Here is a 17,450-nt window from a genome sequence, read left to right on the forward strand (position 1 = left end):
TACAGAGTTTGCATCTGTGTACATCTGCATTTATTATGGGTGAAATGACATGACTTTATATATTTCAAAAGCAGAAGAGAAGGAAAACGACAGGAGAGGAAGAGAAGGTGAAGAAGAAAAGGATGATAAAGGTGACAAGGAAGGTGAAGATGACAGTGAAGACGGGAAGATAAAATGTGAAGTCAAAGGAACAGAATTGCAAAATGAGGAACCTGCGCGATGGAGACGTGGGATTTCATTGTAATAGTCTCTTTATCTTCACAAATATTTTAAAATCCCCATAGTGGAGTGCGTGTATGTGTCTAACTGTTGCCTATAAAAATTTTCTAATAAAAAATCAGGGCACAGATTTTTCATTCTTCTACATACCAAATGTCCTTTCTTTTTTTTTTGGTGCTAGAAGCATCCTCTGAGGCTGGCAGGAGCTCTAACTGAAGAGATACAAAGGAGTTAGTTGATGGGAAGGATAATCTGCCCATCAGTTCCTGACACAATAAAAAAAGAGAAAAGGAGAAAATGGGAGGAAGAGATTGTCATTGTTTTTCTCCTAACCTTCCCTTCTAATTATGCCAGAGTCAAGGCTTGGGTCACAAGGAAAATGACTTTGGTGCTCAACCATTTGCCCTGTTTTGTATACATCAAAAAAGCTCTTGTTCTCACCACATTCCAATCTGACAGTTTCCCACCTACTTTAAAAATGTATCAAGAGGCCAGATTAACAAAAATATAAATAAAAGGACCATATTACAAGGAACATCTTGTTTGTAAACATAGAGATAGCCTTCCTGTTTTTCCGAATTGCATGATATGTAACACTTTAAAAGTTAAATCGTTGTATATTATTTTATAGGTATTTCAGATATATGTTCAACAGCCCAGCTTTTAAAAGTTAAATGTAAATTTCTCTCCTGAGTGCAGATGGTGGCCAAGCAAAGTAGCTCTTCAGTCCTAAAGACAGAAGGTCAGGTCATGGCTGAAAGACCAAAGAACAATTGCTGCCTTGCTACTCCAGACCATCCATGGAATGAGACACCACTACTTTCTTGTTTGGCAACTGTCTGTTCAATTCAGAATAGTTACACAGAGTACCTAGAAGATGTCCTCAAATTCTGTCTGAGAAAAAAACAGTATGCACATCACATTAGAAACATCTTGGAAAACTATTAGGAGAGTTTATTCCTAACTCTGACATCCTAAAAAGGCATACCTCTATCTAAAAACAACATTGAAATCATTATAAAAACTGTTCATGTTTCACTATTTAGCAGGTAATATTTACAAATGAAAACTGCTCCTTTTAAAAATCCTACAGAATTTAGCCTCCACATCATTAGTAGTTAATTAAAATGATATAGTGAGAAAAGAAAAATATTACAAATACTTCTGCATGTTATTCATTTTTAAGAGATATTATAATCTTATTGCTCCTATAGTATTTTTTTCTCTCTAGAACATTAAAATGTAATTTTTAAATAGCTTGGAGACTCTACCTTATTTCAGTTAGTCTAAAATGTTATGCTAGCAGATGCTACAGAATAATAGGAAAGGCAGATAGTAATGCTAGGGAGCATGACAATATGATACCTTTTTTAAAAAGCTATGATACATCAGAAAAGGAAAGTTCCGTGTTGGTTGGTAATACTAGACCTTCAGTTTCTGATATAAAGGATTTTTAATTCCACTATCAGGCACGCCCCCAACTGGACAGAATAAAATAGTGTCATTATTTGAACATAATGAAATGTACATTATTTGTTAATAACGAAAATTCTTCTGAAAATTTAAGACTCATTATAACACTATGAATGTAGTGGTGCAAAAGCAGAATTTGATTTTGGCTGTTTGGATTTTATTTCAGTACCAGGAATTTCAGCCACCACCTGAAAAACTTTTTGTACTAAATTTCATTATCACTTTCATTTTCAATACTTTTCCCGATTGTCTTTGCATTATTTGCATAGAGAGCTGATTGGGCTGAAAAACAAATATGTTGGAAAATTTGGTAGAAAAATGTTGAACTAGAACATATTTCAAAAAATTTACTTTGGGCTACCCCCTTTTAAACCATAGTGATTTCGTTAAAATAACGACACGGAGAATTCAGTCTTCTTTTAATTGAATAGATTTATCAACCTGCTTTCACTGAACATAAAGAATGAAAGCTTTCAATGGTCTGTCACACAAAACTAAGAAAATCAAAAGTCAGTGTATTTGGAACTGCCTCACTGAAACCTTCATCCATGTTGTCAATTAGAATTGAAGTATCTACATGATCTCAACAAAGATATAATGTAGAACATCTGTTCAAACTTAAATTGAAGTAAGTAACATTTTTTTCCCTAACATTTCCAGTTTTACTGTATTTAGGTGTCCTGAACAAGCGTATTCATGATAGTCTTAGTTAAAACTGGTTCCACTCTGCCAACAATCAATTTGATTGACATGTTTACCTATCAACTCATCTCATCTCACAAATTTTAAACTTTTTCACTTAAAATTGGATTCAAGTTGGCATATTTCAAGAACTTTATTTACATATATTTTAGGTTCAAAATGTGCATTAGAACATTTTTTTTAGCTTTTTAAAGTAATAGATACATATATCCAAGTGTATATTTATGACCCGTCAGAGTGGAATTTCATATGCATGCAGTTGTATTCTTACAACTTCATGTGAATAATTTTAGGCAACTGTATATGAAATTCTTTTAATAGTATAAATTGGATCATTCCATTAATTAGAAAGAATATAACAGAAATAAATGACTTAGGAATAAAATCACAAAGATTTCAGGAAAAAAACATTAGTTATATCTTTAATTGCTGCAGGTACTACATTTGTATCAAATCTTACCTGATCTTTAATTTCAAGATCCCTTTTAGTTTTTGTTCTGTACTCTCTGTGCTCCTTTTCGGCCTCATCCTTCTCCATTTTGGTTTTATTCAATTGATAGCGCATTTCTCCACACACCTGTTAGATTACAAAACCTAGATCAATAGCTACTGGAATCTACTAGTCAATGCCTGCAATTAGATCTTTTGGTGCCCCCTAGAGGTCATATGAATAAATAAAACAAGTTTTCTAAGAATGGAATTTTCTATTTGCATATTCAATATATTGTTAAGATGTGGAGGCAATATCAGCTATTATTGAGTCTTGCAACTTCAAATTACAGATAAAGCAAAGCATAACCAGGGAACTCCGGTAATATACACAAGAATTTTTCACGTAAAATAAGAGCTTCAATTGCATATGATCTTCTAAAATGCACTATCATCTCACTTTTGACTAGGTAAAATTATTAATTAAAATATTAAGCTATGTTATTTTAAAAACTATATTAAAATTTAATATAGTTTTTTCTATATTAAAACTTACCTTGAAACTCTTTATCAGTTAGGCTTTTATTTAAGGAAATTAATAAAGGAATTCTTCTCTCTGTTAATAGACTATATTATTAATATTTATGTTTAGAGTAGAACCCAGCCAGTATTTACTGTAGGCTTTGTAGATAATGTCAGTCTTACCATGCAGAATACTATGTATTCAAGTTAAGAAAATTAAAAATCATAGACTGCAACTAAGTCCACTCTGCTTTTAAAATAACTATGGCGTTTAACATTAAAGGAAAATATACATGTAAGTGAAATGATTTTAATACAGTATTAAATAATAAACACATGTAGTATCTAAAAATTATGTATCATCCTTTACATATTCTTTCAATCCAGGGTATCTCCATACAGATAAATACATTTGGAAAATGCAACTAGCAGACAAATCTAAATAAAGAAGTTACAAACTTCTGAGACAACTGAGAACTTGTAGGGAGATCAAATAATACATGTCTGCTAAGTCAGTTTCTAAGTTACAAATACGAGATTTTAAAAATTAGGTATCATCCGATGACTATTCTACCTGAAACTTTTTAATTTTGGTAGTTCTCCAAAGTGATTATTAGAATTTTAGAAATTAGTTTCATCATTATTGAAGCTTTAGAATCTTGTACAATCTATATGCATTTCCTATGTTTAAATAAAAAATACCTTAAGACTAAACTAGTCTGTGTTTGAAAATTACAGTGACAAGATAGAAGAAAAACTAAGTTTCTACCCAGTGACCCTCAAAGAGTTTTTAAAAAATGAATAAAATTGCTAAAAACTATATTTGAAATTCAGATATCTTCAATATGTGAGAGCTGATCCTTTCAATTTAAAAAATATTAATAATGCACAAAAAATTACTAGTCAAAGCTAAGTAAAATTTAAAAATCAAGAACTACAGAAAAACATGAGAGGAGCCCTAATTGTCTTCCTTCACTATTTCAATCTATTTGATTTACATATAAGAATACAATTTAAAAATCCAAATTATAATACCAACACATAACAACTACACAGCCATGTAGTTGTTTGTACTCAATATCAGTACAAAATGATTATATATAATAACTATCTAAGCATTAAGTCCTATTTAAAATAATTGTATCCCTTAAGTTTATTTTTAAAGTTTCCCTGCCTCACTAATTTCGGTTTAAAATGCATTTGTTAAATTTATTTGTAACACTTCAGTTTCATCTAAAATAAATCAGCAAATTAAATTTAACTAGGATTATATTATCCCAGAGTTGGAAGCAATCACAAGGCACTCCCCTGATGTTTGAGTCCTTTTGAACAGTTCTAAAGACAGAGTAATCATTCTTTACTGTCCATATTTCAACAGAAAGTTCTCTCCTTATAATGAACTAAAAATCCTCATGTAGCTCTCACCTATTATCCAGGTCAACCATTTCTATCCCTCTGCACCAATTCCCTTACTTCTACCCTCTACTTCCACACAAACACATCAATCATACTGGCAAATATGATATTTTAAGCTTTGCATGAACTAGCTGGAATTTTAGAAAGCAAATGAAGAACTATATAAATTCAAGGGAAAAAAGAAAAATTAGGCTTCCTTTCCTAATATATATTAAAGATAATTCAAATTACTGGGTTATAAAGCAATAATGGCATTAAAAATGTGTCAGAATTTGGGAAAATATGTTGAGAAATAAAATACAATATGAAATGAGTGTGCATTTTAACAAAATTATCTGGTATGTATTGATGAAAAACAAATTGATTTAATTTATTACACCATGCATTTCCCTATTGAGTTACTTCATCTTAAACCAATGATTACTGAAGTCTACATAGACCTCTAGTGTTTCTTAAACATGTACCTTAGCCACTTAATGACCATTAAACATTTCAGTTCCTGGTTCACAAGTTTGTGGATGCCCATAGCGCAGACATTGTGATAGCATAGTGTAAAGTATAAATTTAAGGACCAATAGAATAAGAAGTTGTAGTATTAGAATCTTGATTTTAAAGAACAGGTCTGAAACAAATGAGAGGTAGAGAATTTTTTTATGTTAAACACACCTTTATGTTGTAAATAAATGTATGTCTTTTAGTATTATTGAGAAGACCAAACTTATACCACCTCTGGGGAAAAAATTACCCCTAACTAACTAATTTAGAAATACAAGTTTTATCAAATACTTAATAATTAAAGTAATAAAATTTGCCTATTTACAAGTTTGTCTCAACAACTTAACCCTTAAGTTCTTTGAGGACATTGTTTGTGTCTAACCCATCTTCGTATTTGCATCACCTAGCAAAGGGCCTGATGATAATAAATAAATGCTTGCTGAATGACCATTATGTGGATCTCTACTGTCTCGAAACAACAAAAAAAATTTTCTACTCCAGACTTCTTCCTGAGATTTACAGACTAGGAAAAAATTTTCAGAGAAAAGATTTACATAATTAGTAAACTAAAATCTCTCTTTGTACCTCTGTGACATCCATTTCCCGTGAAGCAAGCTGGTTTTGAGTTTCCTCGAGTTGATGAACAGCTGAAATCTTCTCTCTTGTAACCTTTTCCACCTCAGCCTCCAGTTGGGCAATATTCTGAGATAGGGTCAACATCTATAACAGGAAATAAAAGTAGGATTTTATTTTATTTTATCATTTAGGAATGATAATGTCATTTGATGAAATAAATATTTAAAACATCTTGAGTTAACAGAGTCTCAGCATGGCCACTGGACTCTCTTAAGTCATTTCCCTGTGGATAGGGTATCTTCATGACTCTGCATTCTCAATTCATCAGTCTCCCTTGACTATCACCTCACATAATTACTTTTTCCCCCTAAACTTTGAAGATTTACTCTCTTAGCAACTTTCAAATATACAATGCAGTATTGTTACTTAGAGTCACCATGTTTTTTACTTTTAAAAGATATGTATGTACGTATTTATGTGGCTGTACCAGGTCTTAGTTGCAGCATGCTGGATCTTTGGTTATAGCATGTGGCATCTATTTACCTGATCAGGGATGGAACCCTGTCCTCCTGTATTGGGAACACCAGAGTCTTAGCCACTAGATCACCAGGGAAGCCCCACCATGCTTTTAAAATATTAAAAATAGAATCAATGAGCAACATTTTTTGAGAAACTTTCATATGCTACACTAAGTCTCTAATACCAGAGTTTATGAATTTCTAAGCACTTTAGAAAGACATGTCTAATATCTGAAAAATTCAATAAGAATTAGTATTTTTTAAAAACACTAAGTATTTTGGTAATTTTGTATTAAGGCAGACACAAGAATAAAGGTGCTGAATTTATCCTCCATGTTAAACTATATTTAAAATTTTATTGATATACTCTTTATCAACTAAAATTATTTACATGCATAGTGCTTAAGACATCATATTTTTTGCTGTCTGTTTCTTCATTAGACTAGAAGTTCCTCAACAACATATTCCTTAAGAGGCATATGATTAATGTTTGATGAATTTGAATCATTAGAATAAATGGCTTTTCTGAGGGACTCTATGATAGCAGGTGCTTAGTTTTTCTTCTAAGGGTTAGAAATGCCTTCCAGACCTTAGATTTAACCTTCATAGTTTTCAGTTTGCAATTACATTTTAACATCTGCTCTGGTGAGTCAAACTTTTCTAGGCAATTAGTTTCTCATTTGTATTAGCACTTTTAAAGTGATGAAGAAATGCTACCTTGCCCCCAGATCAAAACATAGTTATTCGTTTTTAATCAGCCAAAACAAAAACTGATAACAAATTTGACATAATATTTAAAATCTACCACTGTACACTAACATGGGTGTGAATTCAGTTTTACAACAGAAATCAGTACCTATAAAGTTTGTAATAAAAATCAAGATTGCCTTTGGCAACTAACTAAAATTGAAAATATCAAAATAATGAGCCCAGGTAGCTATTTTCTAATTTAGACAGTAGAGGTATTATTTAACTTGTCTAGGGATTGTGGGGAATTGTACATTTATCATCAAGAAATTGGCTACAAATCTAAATTGCATGTAAAATTTCTTTTATTAATACCAAGCTATGAACTATCCTTATGCAGATTACAATCTGAAACAAAAATTAAAGGTGAAAAGAAGTTAACTGTAACAAATCAAAAATACTAACAAAATTTCCTTAATTTAAAAATTCAAGTGCATGAGTAAGCATATTATGAATATGTAATTATAGCTTTTCTGGAACCTTACAGTAACAACAAACTTTAATTACCAGCTACTAAAAAATTCATGTATTATTTATGTGAATCTTATGGCAAATGTATTAACATTGTGTGGCTTTTTTGAAGTAAATGTGCAGACATTTATTTTGCTAGTGGAAAATTCCGACTCAGTTTCTATAGCATGTGACAAATCGTGCACTTTCCACATGATTCCCTCCCTCTGCCACCCATCACTTGTTTCCTCTACCCACTACCTGTCTGCTCCCTTCTGTCACCCACTTCCCGGAGCCTCCCCTCCTATTGACACACCTTCTTTTTCCCCATGCCCACCATCTGGAAGTCAACATTACACTGCAGGAACTTCTCCACCCACATCTGTTGCAGAGGCAGAAGTAACACAGACAGCTGCAACACTGTTGGAGGGCCAGGGTGTTGACATCAGGTAAGTCCTTTAAACTTTGACAGGGGCAAGCAAGAGACAAGGACACCCAGGATGGGAGAGCTTGATAGAAATTTCTACAATGAAGCAGTCCCTGGTGAACTGAACATAGTATAAAATGGCATTCCTCATAAAAAAAGGTACAAGAATTAGGGATTCTAGCAACGGGCTATTATCAAGAAACCAACTGAGAAAATTCACAAACCACAGGGGGCATTCAATAAATAGAAGACTGAAGAACTGATTGAACTAATAAACTTAGTGTCTTAGGGCAACCAAAGACCATTGCTGATGCCAACAGGCAAACTCACAGCAAGAACTGTTCATGGAGGAATGATTCAAAATCTGTCTACGTGGAAGGCATCTGCTCTTCTAGAGCTTCCCACATAAATGAAATTTTTAAAGCAGTAGGAAGACAGGGAAGAAGAAAAGTAATAAAAACAGAGAAAGAATATACAAGTCTCAGAAGCAAGCCCACCACAAGGAAAGCAGGGACACTTGCTCCAACACTAACCATGAGAACTTAAAATGTTGTGGTTGTTGAGACTTCCTACTAAAGTAACTTCTGGTGCTAGGCAGTGTGATAATATTCTTTTTTAATCCCCTTGGAAAAGGAATGTATTGGATTAACTTTCTGTTGAAAAAAATGAAAACTAAGAATTTTCCCAAATTCATTTAAGCTAATAAATAAAAAAATAAAGCTGGACTTTATAATAAAGTGTGTCAGCTTTTACTAACACAAAGGTCCAAGAAAGCTACCCAATAGAGCTAACTCTTTCACTAGAGAAGGATAATAGCCACAAACTAAAATTTTTGTAATGTCTACCCTAAGGCAGGTAGTTTGTTAGGTACTTCAAAACGTTATTTAATTCTATCAATTCTTTAAGTAGATCAAATCTGTCATTTACTACTCTGAAATTTGGAGAGTAAATGAATTGTTCAAGGTCACAAAAAGGTCAAATTGGATTCAACACTAAAGCCTTTTACTTCAAAGATTCTGCCATTTCCTGTGAGAGTACTGCCTTCACTGCTAGGATTGCTTTCAACTCTTTATTCATACATCTTTATTTGGGGGCAGGATCTTGAGATTAAGTGTCAAATAAGGCTTAATGGGGACAAAAAAAATCAGAAATGCACTGTATTTCTGTGGCCACTTTTGTTTATAAAATAATTACCAGTTTAAGAAAATTATACATAAAAGCACCTGGAATATTGCCTGGCACATTTAAGACTTCATTTCTTCTTTTCAGGAATTCTCATCAACATATTTTTACATAGTAAAAGTACTCAGCAAGGCAAAAGTTGCCACTAAACAACCCAGGAAAAAAGTTTCCTAGGCATAATTAGTGGCTGATCTTTGTTCTTGATGCCATTCTCTCTCTCACATAAGCTCAGCTCACAACTTTACCTTCCGCCACACCTTACTCACATTGGTATATCTGCCCCTCATACTGCATTTCTAAATCCTGCCTTTTTTTTGACGCTCAGTTAAAATGCCATCTTCTCCACAAAGTTTTCCATGATCTCTTGCAGACAGAAATCTGTTCTGATTCTCTGAACTCTTAGCATTTTAGTTATACTTGTCCAGGAGAGGGAAATGGCAACCCACTCCAGTGTTCTTCTTGCCTGGGAAATCCTATGGACAGAGAAGCCTGGAGGGCTACTGTCCATAGGGTCACATAGAGTTGGACACAACTGAGCAGGCATGCACGTATGCCTTTCCAATGGCCTGGGGCCTTCTTTCTTCCACTTGTATTCCCCTTGTATTCATTCAATAAATATATATTGAGCACATTTTATGTGGGAGGAATGTGTCAAGCAATTAGGATGTTAACAAACCATACATGCAGGGGAATCACAGTAAATTAGGGGAGATAATTCAATAAGATTTTGCAATAAATTGAGTTATAGAAGCCCATAGGAGGGGCTCCCAAAAATTCATCATTGGGAGATATGGTGTCAAGAACTCTAAACCATCAGTCAGAGAGGCTGGAAGAAGAGTCCTCTAGGCAATGGTGGGTAAGGGGTGCAGGGATGGGAGAGGAGGGGCAAGGCCCTGCAAAATTCTGAAATGAAAAATTGGTACAGCAGATTAGCAAATCTGCACATTTGAGAAAGTGCACGTAGGTCAGTATGGTGGTAATGTAAGACCGAAAAGAGAAGGGAGATGAGACTGAAGAAACAGAGAGGGGAAAAAATGTACAATCTTTATGTTATAGTGAAAGAGCTTAAAAAGATGCCACAAAAAAAGAAAACTACAGGCCAATATCACTGATGAACACAGACGCAAAAATTTTTAACAAAATTCTAACAAACAGAATACAACAACATATTAAAAAGATCATACATCATGACCAAGTGGGCTTTATCTCAGGGATGCCAGGATTCTTTAATACCCACAAATCAATCAATGTGATACACCACATTAACAAGTTGAAAGATTAAAACCATATGATTATCTCAGTAGATGCAGAGACAGCCTTTGACGAAATTCAACATCCATTTATGATAAAAACCCTCCAGAAAGCAGCCATAGAAGGATTCTCCAGGTAAGAACACTGGAGTGGGTTGCCATTTCCTTCTCCAATGCCGGAAAGTGAAAAGTGAAAGTGAGGTTGCTCAGTCATGTCCAACTCTTAGCGACCCCATGGACTGCAGCCTAGCAGGCTCCTCCATCCATGGGATTTTCCAGGCCAAGAGTACTGGAGTGGGTTGCCATTGCCTTCTCCGTAGAAGAAACATACCTCAACATAATAAAAGCCATATATGATAAACCATAGCAAACATTATCCTCAATGGTGAAAAATTGAAAGCATTTCCCCTAAAATCAGGAACAGGACAAGGGTGACCACTCTCACCACTACTAGTCAACATAATTTTGGAAGTTTTAGCCACAGCAATCAGAGAAGAAAAAGAAATAAAAGGAATCCAGATTGGAAAAGAAGTAAAACTCTCACTGTTTGCAGTTAACATGATCCTCTACATAGAAAACCCTATAGACTCCACCAGAAAATTACTAGAGCTAATCAATGAATATAGTAAAGTTGCAGGATATAAAATTAACACATAGAAATCCCTTGCATTCCTACACACTAACAATGAGAAAACAGAAAGAGAAATTAAGGAAACAATTCCATTCATCATTGCAATGAAAAGAATAAAATACTTAGGAATAAATCTACCTAAAGAAACAAAAGACCTATATATAGAAAACTATAAAACACTGGTAAAAGAAATCAAAGATGACACAGATAGATGGACAAATATACCATGTTCATGGATTGGAAGAATCAATCTAGTGAAAATAAGTATACTACCCAAAGCAATCTATAGATTCAGTGCAATCCCTATCAAGCCACTAATGGTATTTTTCAGAGAACTAGAACAAATAATTTCACAATTTGTATGGAAATATAAAAAAACCTCGAATAGCCAAACCAATCTCGAGAAAGAAGAATGGAACTGGAGGAATCAACCCACTGACTTTAGGCTATTCTACAAAGCTACAGTCATCAAGGCAGGATGGTACTGGCACAAAGACAGAAATATAGATCAATGGAACAAAATAGAAAGCCCAGAGATAAATCCACACACCTACTGACATCTTATCTTTGACAAAGGAGGCAAGAATACACAATGGAGAAAAGACAATCTCTTTAACAAGTGCTGGGAAAACTGGTCAACCACCTGTAAAGAATGAAACTAGAATACCTTTTAACACCATACATAAAAATAAACTCAAAATGGATTAAAGATCTAAACATAAGACCAGAAACTATAAAACTCCTAGAGGAAAACATAGGCAAAACACTCTCTGACATAAATCACAGCAGGATCCTCTATGACCCACCTCCCAGAGTAGTGGAAATAAAAGCAAAAATAAACAAATGGGACCTAATTACACTTAAAAACTTTTGCACAATGAAGGAAACTATAAGCAAGATGAAAAGACAGCCTTCAAAATGGGAGAAAATAATAGCAAATGAAGCACCTGACAAAGAATTAATCTCAAAAATATATAAGCAGCCCTTGCAGCTCAATTTCAGAAAAATAAATGACCCAATCAAAATATGGGCCAAAGAACCAAACAGACATTTCTCCAAAGAAGACACACACATGGCTAACAAACACATGAAAAGATGCTCAACATCACTCATTATCAGAGAAATGCAAATCAAAACCACAATGAGGTACCATCTCACGCTGGTCAGAATGGCTGCTATCAAAAAGTCTACAAACAATAAATACTGGAGAGGGTGGGGAGAAAGGGGAATCCTGTTACACTATTGGTGGGAATGCAAACTAGTACAGCCACTATGGAGAACAGTGTGGAGATTCCTTTAAAAAATGTAAATAGAACTGCCTTATGACCCAGCAATCCCACTGCTGGGCATACACACCAAGGAAACCAGAACTGAAAGAGACACATGTACTCCAATGTTCACTGCAGCACTGTTTACAATAGCCAGGACAAGGAAGCAATCTAGATGTCCATCGGCAGACAAATAGATAAGAAAGCTGTGGTACATTTATACAATGGAATATTACTCAGCCATTAAATAGAATGTATTTGAATCAGTTCTAATGAGGTGGATGAAACTAGAGCCTATTATACAGAGTGAAGTAAGTCAGAAAGAAAAACACCAATACAGTATACTAATGCATATATATGGAATTTAGAAAGATGGTAATGATGACCCTATATGCGAGACAGCAAATGCTATTCTGTGAGAGAATAGCATTGAAACATGTACATTATCATATGTAAAACAGATCTCCAGTCCAGGTTCAATGCATGTGACAGGGTGCTCAGGGCTGGTACACTGGGATGACCCTGAGAGATGGGATGGGGAGGGAAGGGGGAGGGGGGGTTCAGGATGGGGAACACATGTACATCCATGGCTGATTCATGTCAATGTATGGCAAAAACCACTACAATATTGTAAAGTAATTAGCCTCCAATTAAAATACATAAATTAATCTTAAAAAAAGAGAGAGAGCTTAACTTTTATCCATGGGGTTAACAAGAGACATGAAAGGATTTTAAAGAAAGAGACTGATTTATTGATGGATTCATTTTAGAAATAGCATCCTTGGATCTTTGGGTAAGAGAACAAATGAGAAGGAGGTGAGACTGGAAGCAAGGAGACCACGTGGGGCTGTAGGAATCATCCAAGGGTAAGATATGGAGAGCAGTGGGATGGAGAAACAGGGCAACATTGGTAGGGATCTGAATCTCTAGAACTGGGTAACTTAATGATCTACAGGGTGAGGGAGAAGGAGGAGACAAGGATGACAGCAAGATTTCTGAGTTGGGCAGCTGGATGAATGAATAGTAGTTCTACTATGAAAGGGAAGGTAGGAAGTGAAGCTGGTTTGGGAGCTCACTAGAGAGCTAAAGATTTAGGAATCAATACCATATATATGGGGCTTCCCAGGTGGCTCAGTGGTAAAAGAATCCATCTGCCGATACAGGAGAGACAGGTTCAAGCCTCGGGTCAGGAAGATCCCCTGGAGAAGGAAATGGCAGCCCATTCCAGTATTCATGCTTGGAAAATCTTATGGACAGAGGAGCCTGGTGGACTACAGTCCATGGGGTTGCAAAGAGTTGGACATGACTGAGCGTGCACTCATGCACAATGTATATGAAATTAAAGCCACAGTAGTGCTGCTGTTGCTGCTGCTAAGTCGCTTCAGTCGTGTCCAACTCTGTGCGACCCCAGAGACAACAGCCCACCAGTGCTACAGTACAGTAACGAAGATCCAGCACAACCAAAATAATAAGTAGATAAATTTTAAAAAATTTTAAGCCACAGTAGTGCTAGAGACATCTAAGTCTAAACCTCTCTGCTAAACTCTAGAACCTCCTATTAAGGTGCTTTCTGGCTGTGTCTCTTTCATTACCTCAAAGGCACCTTAGACTCAGACTAACCTAAAAGGCACACATCATCATTTTACCAAATCAAGAATATTGAGTCAGAGAAATCAAAGAAAGAGAAACTTTTAAAGAGAATAAGAATAAAAAAAATAATTCATGAAAAATAGCATTAGGAGGTCTCCAGTGAACATAGAAATGGTAATTTCATTGGCTATGGGCACAGAAGCTGAAATGCAGTGGGCTGATGAGTGGTGAGAAAAAGGCAATGCATGCTTAGTCGTGTTTGACTCTTTGCATCCCCCTGGACTGTAGTCCACCAGGATCCTCTGTCCATGGGATTTTCCAGGCAAGAATACTGGAGTGGGTTGCCATTTCTTACTCCAGGAGATCTTCCTGACCCAGGGATCAAACCTGCATCTCCTGTGTCTCCTGCACTGGCAGGTGGGTTCTTTACCACTAAGCCATAGAGGAAGCCCCCAAAAGACAATATGTATGGACAAATCTTTCAAGAAATTTGACTGTTAAAGGAAAGAGTAAGGAGGGATATGGAATTACTAAGGTGGTTTCCAGCCTTGGCTGCACACTGGAACCACCTGGACAATTTTCTAAAATACTGACACCTGGATCCTACCCTCAACTATTCTCCCATAATTCATTTGAGATTCAGCCTGGGTGAATGAGAGTTTTGGAACTTCTATGTAGCTAAGATTGAGAATGACTGGATTAGAAGAAAGAGACTATTTTCCTGATGATAAGGAAAAGGCTATAGTGAAGTAAAGGCTGAAGATTCAGAAGAGAGTGGGGAACAAATGGAAATAGGTCCCTGAGGTGGTTGAGGGGCATGGGATCCAGAGCAAGAGGAAAGGATGAAGTCACTCCCATCTGACAGGGTTGCAGTGCAGGTGAAATTTTACTTTAGGCCGAAGTGAGGGGAAAAATAAATAAGTTGAAGTGGTTCCCATCTAATGGTGCCAACTTTGTTAGTTAGGTAAGTAGAGGCTCTCTGCTGAGAATGAGGGGAAGGGTAGTATGGTAGAGAACCTGAGAAGAATTAAAGTGATTTGAAATAGTCCTTGAAAAATGGGTCTTAGATACCATCATTTCACACCTGGACTACTGTAATTAGTTCCCACTTGGTCTAAGAGGTTTATTCTGCTCCCCCTTCAAATCTATGGACAGATGATTTTTCTCAAATATAAAGGGCATCATGACCTGCCCAATTTAAAGCCATTCAATGGTTTGTTATTGTTGTTGCTCAGTTGCTAAGTTATGCCGGACATTTTGCGACTCCATGGCTGCAGCATGCCAGGTTCCCTTGTCATTCACTATCTCCCAAAGTTTGCTCAAGCTCATGTCCATTGAGTTGGTGATGCCATCCAACCATCTCATCCTCTGTCCCCCACTTCTCCCCCTGCCCTCAATCTTTCCCAGCATCGGAGTCTTTTCCAATGAGTCAGCTCTTTGCATCAGGTGGCCAGAGTATTGGAGCTTCAGCTTTAGCATCAGCCTGTCCAATGAATACTCAGGGTTGATTTCCTCTAGGAATGACTGGTTCGATCTCCTTTCTGTCCACGGGACTCTCGAGAGTCTTCTTCAGCACCACAGTTTGGAAGCATCAATTCTTCAATGGTTTACCATCACTTTTTGGATAACATTTAAAATCTTTCACATGGACTTTAAGACCATTCATGATTTGGTCCCTGCATATTTCTCCAAACTCATCTTCCATTACTCTGTCTCTTACTGCCTATGCTCCAGTCACTTAAACTCTCTCTAAATTCCCAAAAAGGATTATGCTTTGTAGCTTCTGAGCCTTGGGAGTATTGTTTTTCTGGGTCTGAAACTTCCCTCAACTCTTCCCCTGACCACTCCTACTCAACTGCTTTGAGTCTCACTTGTAAAATCTCATGCTTAGGAAAATCTTTCATGACTGTGTAGACTAAGTCATACTTGCCTGTTATGCATTTTCATGGTAACTCTATACTGTACCTTCATGCTTTTATCGCAGTGGTAAAAACTCATTTGTGGAAGTATGTGCTTAATGTCTACCTCTCCCACTAGCCTATAAACTCCATGGGGGGAGTGCACTGGTCCTGTGATGATGACATTCCCAGGGCCTCCAGTTAGTACCTGTTGAATCCCTGAATGAACAGGAGAGAGAGGAATGTATAGGAGGACTGCTAGAAAGCACCGAAAGAACCATGGACACCAAAGAACGTAAGGGTATGGTGGTGTCATCTGCAAGATTGTAGCATTTTTCTTCACCAGCTGAGATCATCAATCCAAGTCATAGAAGAGAGACAGTTAGACTGACCTTTAAGTTAAGTTTTGACAGGTACAATTCTTTTAAAAAAGGGTAAGGAAACAAGGGAGTTTACATTGCCTCACATACCTGTATGACTTAAAACTCAATGGGCAGAATTTGTGATTTTTCTCTTTATATAGCCTCAGGCTTACACACTGCCGTGCACCCAGCAGATAATCAGTAGATATTTGCTGAATGAGTTAATTTTCAAATCTTGGAATATTATAAGACAGAACTTACAGTATAAGCTGTGAGGCTGCTTTGAACAAACAGAACATGTAACCACTGTTTGGGTTACTTCAAGGGCCACATCTTGTTCAGTTTTGCTCTACTATAGCAATTTTAAAACTAGATTCCACTAAACTCTATATTCCAATTTGTTACTGTTTTTCAAACACTGCCCATCTCATATTATCTGTTCCTTTTGCCTCTAATTTCCCTCTTCCACTTATTCATCATGTAATTTGTTCAGTTCAGTTCAGTTCAGTTCAGTCACTCAATCGTGTCTGACTCTGCGACCCCATGGACTGCAGCACGCCAGACTTCCCTGTCCATTGCAAACTCCTGGAGCTTGCTCAAATTCATGTCCATCGAGTTGGTGATGATATCCAACCATCTCATTTTTTTGTAATTTGTTAGAACCTATTTTATACAAAGCATATCATCACTTTTTTGGCTACTTGATTTCTTACAAGCGGTTTATCTTCTCAATGTCTAATTTGGGAGTGGGGCGATGAAATGAAAGGGTAATCTCTCCTTAATTGAACCAAGGTTGAACTAAAATATGGATATCTGCAGGGCACCTGCTCTCCTCTGACAAACAGAGAGGGACTCAAACAGAATGACAGCATTAGAGTATATTTCACAATTTCCTATCATGAAATCTAATTATTTTCTTTGGAAAGGTCAGAGAATATAACTTTTATTTAGAAATACATTGAGAATAGAAAAATTTTATGAACTCGAATTAATAAGCAACTTGAATACTTAAAAGATTTAAATATTTAAAGATCATTCAAGAATTGCAGACTGCAGACTCATCACTTACATCACAAAAACATTTCTTCTGCAACAAATTTGAACTCTTAAGTACCTTTGAGCCCATCTCTTCTCTTTCTTTTGTTATTTCTTTTTTCAACATCTCTTTCTCAGAGGCTCTTTTTTCTTGCTGAGATGCAAGTTCTTTCTCAAGTCGGTCTGTCTGCCTCTCCAGCTCATTCTTCAACTGTTTGCATTGTATCAAAGCCTGCCAGAATAAGACAGAGTGAAATGGA

The 17,450-nt window shown here is 36.0% G+C and overlaps 1 protein-coding gene across 1 annotated transcript in view; it reads right to left on the bottom strand.

The window, feature by feature from the left end:
- Positions 1-17,450, bottom strand: part of SDCCAG8 (SHH signaling and ciliogenesis regulator SDCCAG8) — a 239,901-nt gene that overhangs the window by 154,080 nt on the left and 68,371 nt on the right. The window contains exons 10-12 of the mRNA XM_052653987.1: positions 17,270-17,422; positions 5,842-5,976; positions 2,855-2,971 (exon numbers count right to left, since the gene is read on the bottom strand). Of these exons, the coding sequence (XP_052509947.1) occupies positions 2,855-2,971; positions 5,842-5,976; positions 17,270-17,422 (405 nt within the window). The remainder of the gene's footprint in view (positions 1-2,854; positions 2,972-5,841; positions 5,977-17,269; positions 17,423-17,450) is intronic.

The sequence above is a fragment of the Budorcas taxicolor genome, chromosome 16 (assembly GCF_023091745.1).
Source record: "Budorcas taxicolor isolate Tak-1 chromosome 16, Takin1.1, whole genome shotgun sequence".
In the NCBI taxonomy this organism is placed as follows: domain Eukaryota; kingdom Metazoa; phylum Chordata; class Mammalia; order Artiodactyla; family Bovidae; genus Budorcas; species Budorcas taxicolor.